The sequence below is a fragment of the Epinephelus moara genome, chromosome 13 (genome assembly GCF_006386435.1).
Source record: "Epinephelus moara isolate mb chromosome 13, YSFRI_EMoa_1.0, whole genome shotgun sequence".
NCBI classification, from domain to species: domain Eukaryota; kingdom Metazoa; phylum Chordata; class Actinopteri; order Perciformes; family Serranidae; genus Epinephelus; species Epinephelus moara.
Window position 1 is genome coordinate 8,276,179 of NC_065518.1, and position 12,685 is coordinate 8,288,863.

The window sequence follows — 12,685 nt, forward strand, 5'->3', positions numbered from 1 at the left end:
CCGGCATAGCGCCCGCATCACCATCCATCTCGGGCTTCATTTTACCCTCACTCGTGAACATGACCCTGAGATACTTGAAGTATCAAATAATCATAAATAGTGCCCTGCACAGTAGCAACTTTGTAGTATCAAATCAATGAATGCTCATTTAGGCTATTATTATGGGCTAATTTAGACTTAATAGGCTATATTACCTTTGTAACGAGGCTCAAATATGTTTCACAGCTTTTTTTGAATTATTTTTGGGTCAAAAATTGCTCTTTTGATAGTAAAGGTTGCCGACCCTTGACCAGAACACACAAACCCAACATGGGCTCCAGACAGAACATTCTGCATTTTATGTTACCTGAAGGCCAACATAAGTCGTCCAACATACTTGGAAAGGGAGGGTTGAGCTGAGGGGTATTCAGTAGGTTGCAGTTGGCAACAAATCCTACGCATTCCACCTTTAAACATTAGAATATATAAATATTTGCTTCCTTTATTTCAGTATTGTTATCTTCTTTCATATGGTACATATTAGCTCAGAGTTCCTGCATTTCAAAGCCGAGACATCCAGGAGTGGCACTCCAACTTTTCTTGACATTTTACGCCCAAATGCTCCGAGTCCTCAAGCTGCCAGGAGACCTAAAATACTGTACAGCTTCCAGATTGCAAGCATCTTTCAAACCCCCTGAGTGCCTCCTGTGACACTGTGCCCTGGAGGCTGGACAGAGATAAGCAGAGACAATGTGTGAAGGTGTAACAGTGGAGATAGGAGAGCAGCGAGGGAGTGCTCTTATGATTCTGCAGGAGGCTGAGCTTGTTAGATGCGTGAGCAGCATTGTGGATACGGTGTCCTATTACACCGCATGCATGCATCTCTGAGGCGGGATAGGAAAAATATATAAAGGCCAGCGTGAATCAAATATTTACATAGAACATCTTTTATTCAAGGAGTGCCTTAAAAATCCCAACAACTTTAAGAAAACAGTCAGAACAGCACAATTAGAACGGTAATATAATCCTGCCCCCCCCCCGAAAATCTATATTAGGTTCGTTTCTGATGCTCACACCAAAAAACATTTTGTGTCTTTTGAGGCACATCTGCTTTCAGAAAGTGGCTCACAATACAAGTAGACTGAAATTAGGAACACAACTCAGCCATTGTTCTCATGCTCCCTGGGTTTAAAAAAGACTTCCACACACACACACACACACGCACACACACACTGATCGCCTCGAGGCAAGGAAGGCCAGTGACATCAAGTGTATTCAATTCACAAGGAGGCATGTTGAGGAAATTTGAGTCACAGTTTGGGCAGGAGGTCTTTCTCCTCCACCAGAGTCGCTGTTGCTTGAATAACAGTGAGAGCTATCTTTGCCTGTAACTTCATTAACTGAAGGCGGAGAAACCACCGCCGAAATAACAAACTCACAGCTCTGGCACTGAAAGCTACGTGGAGACAAGCGTTCCCACACTGTGTAGTAAATATTAGAGCAGATGACCTGAAATTAAAATGAGGATAACATGTATTTTAGTATAAAACAAACTCTAAAGGCATGGGGCGCATAATAATAATAATTATAATAATAATAATAATGAGAGCAAATAATCACTGAGGAGTTATTCAAAATACATACATACTGCTCGTGTACTTCTTGAATAAATACATTTCAAAAATACATATATTTTTTATCTTTTCATATCCTTTTGCTAGAAAAATGTTAAATTTTGAAAGCAGCTATGTATGTTTTAAAATATGGCATTAAATCACTCAGCTTTTATCAAAAGCTCCCGGACACGATGTGATTTCACCCATCTTCTTAAAGAAGCACTGCATACAATATTTCTGTGTCACAGCCGACGACTTCAAACTCAAAGGAAGAAAAAAACTTCAGATAGTGCAGGGAGATACGGCGCAAATCCTTCTACAACTTAATGTGTTTTTAGAGGACAATATCTCCATGATTGTGGATTAGAGGCAGCTCTGATGATGAAAAATGTAACAGTGAAATATTGCATATCTGGGGAGCCACTGAGGGAAACTGGGCTTCTTCTTTCTCTGCTGGAACAGCCACGTATTGCTTAGGTTAGTGCTGAGGACGGAGTAACAGGAACACTGTCAGGGGAAATACAAGATTCACAGAATAAAGTCAAAATATTTTAAGAAAAAAAGTTGTAATATTTCAAGAATAAAATCACAATATTACGAGAAAAGATTTAAGTTTTGATATTTTTTGATAAATCCAACACTTTTACTTTAACATTTAAGATGTTATATTCCTTAAATTAGGGATGCACCGATTTATCGACTGAACATAGGGATCGGACGATATTCGCCTTGTTGACTGCCATCGACCTATTAGCAAATGTCACATAAATTTCCTGCAGATAAAAAGCATGGCTCCAGACTAACGGTGTTTTGTTGTCCTGGAGACAATAGAAAACGTGTTTAGGACAAACAGAGATCTTCCACAGGATACCTTCAAGACGAAAGGATACAATAAACTCACTATTGACGAATCAGACGACGTACCCGATTTCACATTTAGAGTACGGTCACGCATGAGCAAAATTAACAGGCAGAGAAAGTCCAAGTTTAGTGGGGGAGAGGGGTGGTGGATGGGTCCAACAAACACCAACTTTCACCCAAGAGAGCAGTGTTCATGTCTCGTAAAATTATAAAGCCAAACCCTTTTCTTTTTTCCTCAACAAAAACCACGTGTTTTTTGTTAAAGGGGGAAAAAAAACAAACGTCAATTTGCGGTGTTGAACAGACGTAGGACATTTATTTTGAAAGAGACTGTATTTAAATGTTAAATTTCCTGTGAAAACGGAAGTGTATTTTAAAAGATGAGAACTTGACACGGTGTCCCAGAATATCAACAACCAACGCACCCAGGGTACCTTACACGTTGTATGTGAACGTGGAAAGTCCATGACCAAACACCTATATGTGACGAGATAGGAGTGAGAATATGTTGGTCTAACCAGCTGCTGCTGTATGACCATCATGAGAGATTTGAATTCAAAGAGGTACATTAATGTTTAGCGGCATTTATTAGCAAACTAGCTAATGTTAGCTAGCAAGCTAGCTTTCCATGTCTGTCACGTTAGACTGCCTGAATTCAGCCCGAATATCGCTCCAGCAGGCAACAGTTACTCGCATAGATTCACTTTCTGACCGTGCCCTTATGTTACACAATTAGCTAACGGTAGCTGTTAGCTAAGTGTTAGTGCATTATAACGTTATCATGATGTGTTCAAATGTAATTTTGTAAAATTTAGCTTTTGGAATGAAAATTGAAAAAATACAGTTGTTTGGAGGAGAAATTTGTTAAGAAATAGATATTAGAGAGGGAATAATAATAATAATAATAATAATAATAATATCTATATATTTTTTAATTAAGATTTCTTCTTTTCTGGCATAAAAAGGAGAATACACAACAAAAGAACCCCAAAATGAACAAAAAAAAGTCACTATTGGCCAAATTGTTATTTTAAACATTGGTATCTGTATCTACCCAGAACTTGACAATCGGTGCATCCCTGTCTCAAATATATTATATTTATTTAATATATTCCTTTAGACTTTTCTTGTGACATTATGATTCTTGAAATATTACGACTTCATTCTCATTTTCCCCCAATCAGTGGTCTTAATACTCCACTGCAGTATTTCTGACAGTCCTCAGAGAAAAACACATTCAGTCATCCCAGCCAAAGAACCTCCCTGTCATCTGGTAGAACTTCATGTTGAAGGGCCTGTAGAAGTCCCGTAGCCTCTGCACCACCTCAGGGTCAATGTTCGGATGGGTCCGCCCTTTGGTTTTACCCAGGCAGTGGGGCTTGCTGCTGCCCTCCGCCTTCTTGAGGCACGGGAAACCCTTGGTCTGGTTGAAGTAAAAGTGTTTGTCCGTGATGATCCTCTTGAGTCCCAGGAAGTCCTGCACGCGGCCCAGCTCTCCGGCCGGGTCGCTGATCAGACGCTCGCCGCTCACAAACAGGATCTGCTCCATGGGGAAGTACTGCAGCCAGTTGTCCAGGTGCTTGGCGTAGATGCCGATCTGGATGGCGCTCCACGAGGTGTCGATGAGTCCCGTAGTCCTGTTTTTGAAGGTGAGGCTCTCGAAAGAGGGAATGTCGGGCTTCTTGGACAGCGTCTGCGTGTAGTCCGAGATAGCCCTGGTGACGGGGTCCCTCACCACCACGATCAGCTTGGTGTCCCGGGACATGGCCGATATCCTGGCTGGAGCCTCTCGGGTCACAAAGTAGCTGGGGGTTTTCTCCATGGTGATCTGGCCCTCCAGGGTTTTGGGCATCAGCTCCCTGCAGAAAAAACAGACACAAAGAGGAAGTGAGATATTTATTTGACCTGCACTTCTGACTGAATCACACTGAGCGACTGTCACAGTTGTACCGCCGCTCTTGATTCAATAAACAGGCTGAAAAACTGTGAATCCAATCAATGAAGAAAAACACTGGAAACCGTTTGTTTGCAGTCGTTTATTTATTTGATCTCTATCAGGTGTCTGTTTCTCCGAGCTCAATTAGCTGCCGAGAGGTGTGACCAAATGTTGATTTGCAGTGTTGGCTCAGCGCCTCTGGATGTAAGAGACATTCTTGAGGTGATAGTACGCAGATGCTGCCTCAGTGCTCCTTAATGTAGCCCGAGGGCTTATGAAATCAAGAAGGCGACTCCCCTGGGTCCATTTGAAAGGGGGTATTCTTCACTGTCATATGGCGCTAACAGAAAAATGTCAATCCTGTACCCATACTATGATAGTGCTGCTTATAAAATATTGATATGTGAGGCGAAAGGCCCTCCCAGCATAATTGATCAGCTTCCTGTCTTTCACTTTCTGGAAATGGTAGACAAACATTGTAAGTTCCTCTCTCTGCTGGATAGAAATGTTCTTAAGCACTGAATCTATTTGGAACATGATTTGGGGAATTGAGTTTGAACAGAACAGTTAGAAGCCCCTTTGCAATAAGAGCATTGGAGAAACAAATTTTTTTAAAATGTGAAACAGCTTTATTAAGTGGTTTCATCAGATCTATTTGTTTTAAGACCAAAACACACAAGTGGCAAATGCCGAGCGTCACAAAAAATGCCCCCATTATTGTCAATGTACAACTCCACACTGGCGGCGGCTAGATACGTGTTGGCGCTTCTGGATGCGCCGTCCCACTGCCCTTTATGCCACTGTCCTATTTCCACTCTCGCCGTCCCTGGAATTAAATGTATTTTTCCCCCACTCACTCTCAGCTTGTACATAACAGCTCCCGTAGCAGCTCGTCTTCTCTGCTCCTGTGGCAGCTCGACTCCTGTCCTCACCATTTCATGTACAAAGAGAACTCTCTTGTGTGTGACAAAGAATTGAAGAGGAGAGACATGTTGTTGAGGTTGTGCTAAACAATCCACGATCCCGTCATTATAAAGACAACGGCCAAAAAGATATTACTTGGCAAGTTGTAGCTCTGGAGATCGGCTCTTCAGGTGAGAAATCAAGTTTAATTAGGAGCTCTCGACGCATGATTTTAAGCTAACGCAGGGGTGTTAGAGGAACAGATCTTTCAGTAAAAGCAGTAATTACTTTGTGTGGTCGTCTGTTAAGGAGCTACAGTGTGATGCGTCCGGTGTGTGCTAAGGGCAGCACATGATGTGTTTTAGAGAGGATGAGGATGAAATCTCTGTGAAAGATTTGGCTCCCGGTAAAAAAACAAAAAACCCCTGATCTTCTGGATGTTAAGTTATCAGATGAAAAAGGTGAGCACACATTAACAAGTGCTGGGCGAGTGGCTTATTCGCAATGTGCCAAACAGTGTCAAAGAAACAGTGTTTTTTTTAAACGTGAAACTGGTTTATTCAGAGTTTTTTTTACTGGTTTAAATCAGCGAGTTCATTTGTTTTAGAGAGGAAGAGACCTCTGGGGATAATTCTGCTCCCGGTAAAAACTTCCTGAATGTCTGGATCAAAAAAAAAAGGTGAGCACAAATCAGCAGGTGCTGGGCTAGTGGCCGGTCTGCGATATGCAGAACATCGTTGCAACATAAAACGACTTTATTCAGTGTTTTTCCAGTTTTAATCACCTGGTCAGTTTGTTTTAGAGAGGAGGAGACCTTTTTGGATAATTCAGTCCTGGTACAAACCCCCCGAACAATGAACACTAAAGGATATCTAACTGGGAGAAGTTTCAGCTGGTTGCAATTTGCAGTCCTCACCACTAGATGCCACTAAATCCCCCTAAATCTTACACATTGTTCCTTTAAATCTTTTCACCTCCTAGTGATGAAAGTAAACTCATGAGTCCCACCTCAAATATTTATACCAGTAAAGTTCACAGACATAACCGGAGGTTCTAACATTTATTTGGCATCATTTCCTCATGTGTGCCTGAGCTGAGCCCTTTCCGCCACAGACTCACAAAAGGGATGGGAAACCAGCTAATCCACTCGGCCACGCCGCCCGTCTTCTCCCACTCCTCTTTCTCTGCGTTCCTTCTGCCCAGCTGCCTTCAGGACAGTGACCTTAAGCAAAGTGGGTAAAAGCAGCCCATGAATGATTAACGCGCCCTCCCTCTGCCATTTAGAGCCTCTGCAGAATACAGCTTTAAAATTCACCAAAGTACAGAATGCAGGCGTTAATTATTCATCTGCTTGGCTGCTGCTGCTTAAAGCGAGGACTGGCGCTGACAAAGTGGCCCAGGCTGCTCCCAGGGTAGACGCCGTTTGCCACCCGTGACAGAACTACTGAGACCCTGAAGGAGGGAGGTCCTCGGAAATTTTGAAAGAGTGCTCAACACTTGAGGCTGTAGTTGTTCAGGACCCGCGGTGGCAAGCACGAGCATGTGTGATCCAAGTACAGCTCCTTCCTGTCGCTGAGTGTCTTTTTCTGATGTGATGGGCGCCGTTTTTTCTTTACCAGAAATAAGCTGGTAAACAATCATGCTCCGTTTAACACACACAGGGTAAAATGGGACAGAGGGCACTGAGATCTTTGCCGAGGACAAGCGTTACACAAACACAGCACATTTCTGTCAGGATGAATGTGACGGCTGGTTTCACTAACGGCTTCTCTGTCCTCCAAATTAAACAACACAATACACAGTTTTTAATTACCCTCCAGAATGAGACATATAAGTGTTTCTGATGTGATGCCGCTGTGTTTTGTTGGGTACAAAAATGACTTGTTAAATGTTTTGGAACAATCGTTGTGTCATGATCTGTCCTTACGCTCATGAGGTCATGTTTTTCCTTTGTTTGACTCATTCAACATTCATTCCTGACATTTCCTCTTTTATTTTGTCTCTCTCGTCTCATTTCAGACCACTTCACTTTCTGCCCTTGTGTGTTTTCTCGCCTGTTTTGATTGTCTGCCCCTCCCTGATTAGTTTCACCTGTCTCTCATCAGCCCTGCAGCCACCTTCCCGCCTGCTCACCTGTTCTCACTCCTCCAATTAGTAATCCCCTGCTCATCCCTGCCAAGTTTCTTTTGTTCTTTGTTAGTTTGTCTTCATCTTTTGTTTGGACTTCTGTTGCATGTTTCCTGATATTGGGACTGTAGCCTGTGAGCCTTTTTAAAAATAAATATTTGAATTCCTGTCCCGCTGCCTACTCATCTGTTATCTGCATTTGGGTCCAATCCTGCTTTTCTCCAAAATGTCTTGGTAAAAATAAATCAACATCGACTGTAGAGAATGGAAGACGATTGGTCGCCTTCCCTTATCAAAATCCAACTTTTGTTGACTCATCCAACCACCTGGACGTCCACCTTCTGCAGACTTTATAACTCAATATCACAGTATTTCTTCCTCCAAAACTCCAAGATAACTTCTACAGCCACTTACGCATTGACTTGTAGTTTTTGAGTGTTTTCCTCAGTAAACACTACAAAATTACTTATTTTTACTCTTAAGCCCTTTTCACACTGCATGAGTATTACCTTGGGACGTGTATTAATTTGTAATATTTAATCATTTGTGATGCGAATGTCCGTAATTTTTCAAGTATTATTCCACCGTAAATTACCTACTACATTTCCCTAAACACAGAGTTCACGTGATAATGTTCATCATACCTTCACACAATGGGACGTATAATATCTAACGAATTAGCGCCCTTACCTGTTAGATTAGGTTTACGAAAAGAATCATGGTTGGCCTTCGTCATGCCATGTGATTAATGTAAAATTACATAGGTTAGGTTTCAAAAAGTGAAATAACCTAGGTTAGGATTACGAAAAAAAAAAATCTGAATTTGCTGACATCATGGCAGTTATCAGCATCACATAACATTACGAATTTACCGTAAAATTACAAAGCTTAGGTTTCAGAAAGTAAAGTTATGTGGGTTAGGATGAGAAAAGTAAATTAGGAAAGTAAAATTGCGTAGGTTAGGTTTCGGAAAGTAAAATAATCTAGGTTAGGATTAGGAAAAAAATCATGGTTGGGTGTCATCACATTACATAAATATACGTACTTAACGTAAAATCATGTAGCTTAGGTTTTGGAAAGTAAAATTGCGTAGGGTTAGGATTAAGAAAAAAAAAATCAGGGTTGGGCGTCATCACATTACAGAAATTATGTACTTATTGTAGAATTATATAGCTAAGGTTTTGGAAATTAAAGTTACGTAGGTTAGAGTTAGTGGGAAAAAAATCACGGTTGGGCACTTTCACATGACATAAGGTTACGTACTTAAGTTAAAGTTACGTACTCAATGTAATGTGACAATGCACATTAAAATAACCCAGAGTTCACTCGGTTTTGCTTGGGACACGAACACCGGTGTCCTTAGGAAACATTGTGTTTGTTTGACGTATCTATCACCCCAACCTGCCTCCTTATCCACAGTTTCAATCTCAACACTACTTATTTTTTTTACTCCTGTCAGTGCATTGGTGGTCACATGATCACAGCCTTTGTGATTGTGTTTGTTACATACGAATTCTGGTGCACTACTTTACAGTTGAGAACTATGGAGGCTGTGTTGACAATTATAAATGAGAGTTTCGACAGCATTTTGGGTGCAGGAAGAACATCTCTCTACACAGCATTAAGACACATTTGCAAAAAAGCAAGCTTAAACCCATCAGAAGAGTGAAATCGTTAGTGAAGGATGATGATTTGAATAACGTGACAATGTGTGGCAGAATCGGTTCCGTCTGTTGAACCCACATTTAAAAGAAGGAAAAGCAGGTTGACATTGTGCATCACTGCTCGTAGTGTTGTGTAGTGTTTCTGTTGTTTACAATGGAGTTACAAATGACTGTGTGCATCATATCTGGGAGATAATGTCAGTAAACTGCTTATCCTGTGCAAATGCGCCACAGGAAACACAGACGTAGGGGGTTAATTTTTAGGATGAAACGGCAAAATAGGTTGTTTGAAAGAAGAGCTGCATGATTAAAAAAATAAATGTTTGACGAGACTGTTTTTAAGACACACATGGAAGGAAGTCACACATCATTCCAAAATATGTTTGACAATAAAACTTAAACCATTTCAGAGGAAAAATCCCAAGCTGCTGAGGAGTCACAATTACCTAGGTGACATTTCGAGTGTATCTTTGCCAGGTTTCCTTGTGGCTGCTCCGGGCTTTAAAGCAGCTGCCGGTTGAGATCAGCGCATGAAGTGAAACAGATCTAAAAGCCATAAGTCAATACCTCCAGGCCAATGTCAAAACACATCCGTGCTATGTGTCTGAGTGGGTCAGCACATCGGGGACGCGCAGGAAGCGGTCGATAAGAGCAAGAGCGGCAACACAGGTGCACCGATGTCTCGACATCCGCCTGCAACATTGACCGTCACCTGACCTCCAGAGTCCTCTCAGTGTCTACGACCTCTCCTACAGCTGTGTAAAGAGCAACATGGACAAGGTTCCTTTCCTCTCACATTAGCGCTGCCCCATCGCACCCAGAGTCCAGAGTGAGGCTAGATGATGGTGCTTTAAAACAAACCCAATGCCACCTGGGATGCCATGGCTGCTGAGCTGACATGTCAAGAACAGAGACTCATTATCGATAAACGGGGGACCCCAGACGCTAACATGCTGGTAGCCTTCCTGAGCCTCTTCCTGCTGATATTGGCAACATGTTGATTTGGGAAGCACCAGACTTCCGTAACACTCCTTACAGTACTGGAACTTTATGATGTAAAAGCGAACATTATTGTTTTATGAAAAAGAAATGAGCCTGTACTAAAGGAAGCATCCATATTTGATGGCGTGCGTCAGGCTTATTCTGTGGTTGATGCACTCACAGCGGTGGTGTGAGGGCACTCTGGGGGGGATTTTCAGGATCAGTGAGGTATGTGGTACAGTGTGCAACATGAAGACAGACATGTCGGGAAGTCCAAGTACGGTCGTAAGTCATAAAGCACTCACGTATTCAGGTTGATGTAAATTTTATGGTTATTGGGGGAATGGTTTCAGGTTCATCTGTGGAGTTCAGTCCTGTGAAACAGACACTGGTTATCGGCCATTTTGTTTTGTTTCTTAGGTAAATTTAAACATGCGTACTAGACCTACAGCTAAGCGCTCATGATTTTGATTATTTTTAATTGTTAAATAATTGTTGAAGTATGCCACCAATTTAGCAATTTACTTCTAAACATTATTGGGCTCATGATGGAAAAAAAAAGTAGCAGAACCAGAGATATCATCTGTTTTATTCCACACATGATTCTCTTTCTTTAGAAATTTGGTTGTGTCACATTAGTAGCAAGTGTCAACCTCTGGGGAAGAAGTTGAAGCCAATGTGGAAGTACCGGAAACTGCAGTTCCTCTAATGGCCACTAGAGGCTGGCTCCAAAAGTGAGTCAATCCTCATAGACCCCCATCTGAAAATGTCCAACTTTACAGCAGAAATAAACATGTTTACAGCCTGGTACAAGAATTGTTTTAGTTTCTATAGCTAATTCCAACATTCATGACAACTGTACAGGGGGTGAATTTTCTATAACTCACACGTTCACATTTTATTAAGGCTTAAAGTCAGATCCACCCCTCACTCCTCCTTTACTGTAATTGAAAATGGCTCTGCTCTCCATTCACAAAATGTTTTTATTGTCTGTACTGAGGGTAGGTAAAGAGTTTGGCGACAATGTTGGTTAGGTAACGTAACCATGGTATAACCCCAAATTCAGAGTATAGGTGTGGCCATAGCTGTCGTTATTTCAGTGTGTTTTCAGTTCGGTTTCAGTATCTATGACCTGACCTGGGCCCAGGGTATATATGTTAGCTGGCGTATGCTGGCTTTTAGCCAGTATGATATGTAGTTGTCCGGCAGATGAAAATATCAATGGCAAAAAAGTCCGTTGGGAAATATGCCAAAAGAATAAAGTAATTAACAGCATATTAATATGCCTTATATTGTATGTCCTATAAGATATGTTTAAAAGATTTTAGATAGCAGTTATGGACAGATTTCTTTATCCACCGAAGCCGTACAGTAGGTGACAGCATCATGGATCATGTATCTTCAACACACCGCAGGTCTCCTTGTAGATCTGTCCAGACATCCGCATCACTCCACTATGGCGATCCAGACGGCGGATAGCTGGCCTGGTGATTCCCTGGATCATATCATGGAGGGCTACAGTGATGCTTGGTGCCTCCTTTACACAGTCCTTTTCCTTCTTTGCCTCCTCCATTCATCTTCTCTGACCAGTCACGCTGTTCAATAGACTGCTTCTTCATTCAGGCTCTTATTTTCAAGTTATATAATTTGACGCGCTTGGAACACAAAGAGGATCATATGGTTTGTATTTTATGTTTTAATATGTTCTTTATGGCTGGAATTCTGGAATATTAACGGCCATTTTGTTAGTCAACAAAGAGTCTAACATAAACTCTGCCTGGGTCCCGAGTCTCTCTATACAGGTAGTGTGTGGCACGTTCAGGTGTACCACGTTATGGTTTACGTGTAATTATCTTTGGGTCTCTTTCACATGAGGTCTTATTATTCATATTATTAATTCATGCATGTTGCACTTGGGTCGGTTTTTACAAAGAGCAAAGAGAAATTTTGGACTTGTGAAACCCTCTAGAGCAGATCATGGCATTTTTGCCAGACGAAATTATATTGATTAATTTTCTGTCCATCAACTGATTAAATGACTAAAGCACACGAGTTAACTTTCAAGTTTCAGCTGGGCAAAAGAGCAAGGAACACATTTCACAGTTTACAGTACAGTAAGTGAACGACACTGGGGTATTTCTTTCCATTCTGCAGCAGCAGCATGCAGCGCTCTCTAATGAAACTTTATTGGCAGGGTAGGTGATGTAACAGATGACAAACCGTCCAAGTGCTTGATATTTACTGCAGTTCCAGATCCCGCTTTGATGTCTTCATCGTGCTGCTAAAATACGACTCCCCCAGCACACTGATGCATGAAACACAGGCAGCGGGATCCACTCATGAAACAAGACGCAGACCCAAACCGAAATAAGAAACACGGCACATGAACCCCGGCCTCCCTTTAAATCAAATTCACTGCTTTGGCGTGCGTTTGAGAACTGGAGAGAAACAAGAAAAACTATTTAGGATGACTTAAGAAGTTTAGAACATAACAAACAGCTTGTGTACATGACAGAACATAACACATGTTGTAATTGTACGTCATTCCTCTCATATGGAACTAACTAGCTGGAGAAGGATGCCAGGACTCAGCCAGGCAGCTCGATTCCCTATTAAAA

The 12,685-nt window shown here is 41.7% G+C and overlaps 1 protein-coding gene across 1 annotated transcript in view; it reads right to left on the reverse strand.

The window, feature by feature from the left end:
* Positions 1–903: 903 nt before the first annotated feature.
* Positions 904–12,685, reverse strand: part of LOC126399616 (heparan sulfate glucosamine 3-O-sulfotransferase 3A1-like) — a 55,187-nt gene continuing 43,405 nt past the window's right edge. Inside the window, exon 2 of the mRNA XM_050059711.1 lies at positions 904–4,315. Within this exon, the coding sequence (XP_049915668.1) occupies positions 3,694–4,315 (622 nt within the window). The 3' untranslated portion in view covers positions 904–3,693. The remainder of the gene's footprint in view (positions 4,316–12,685) is intronic.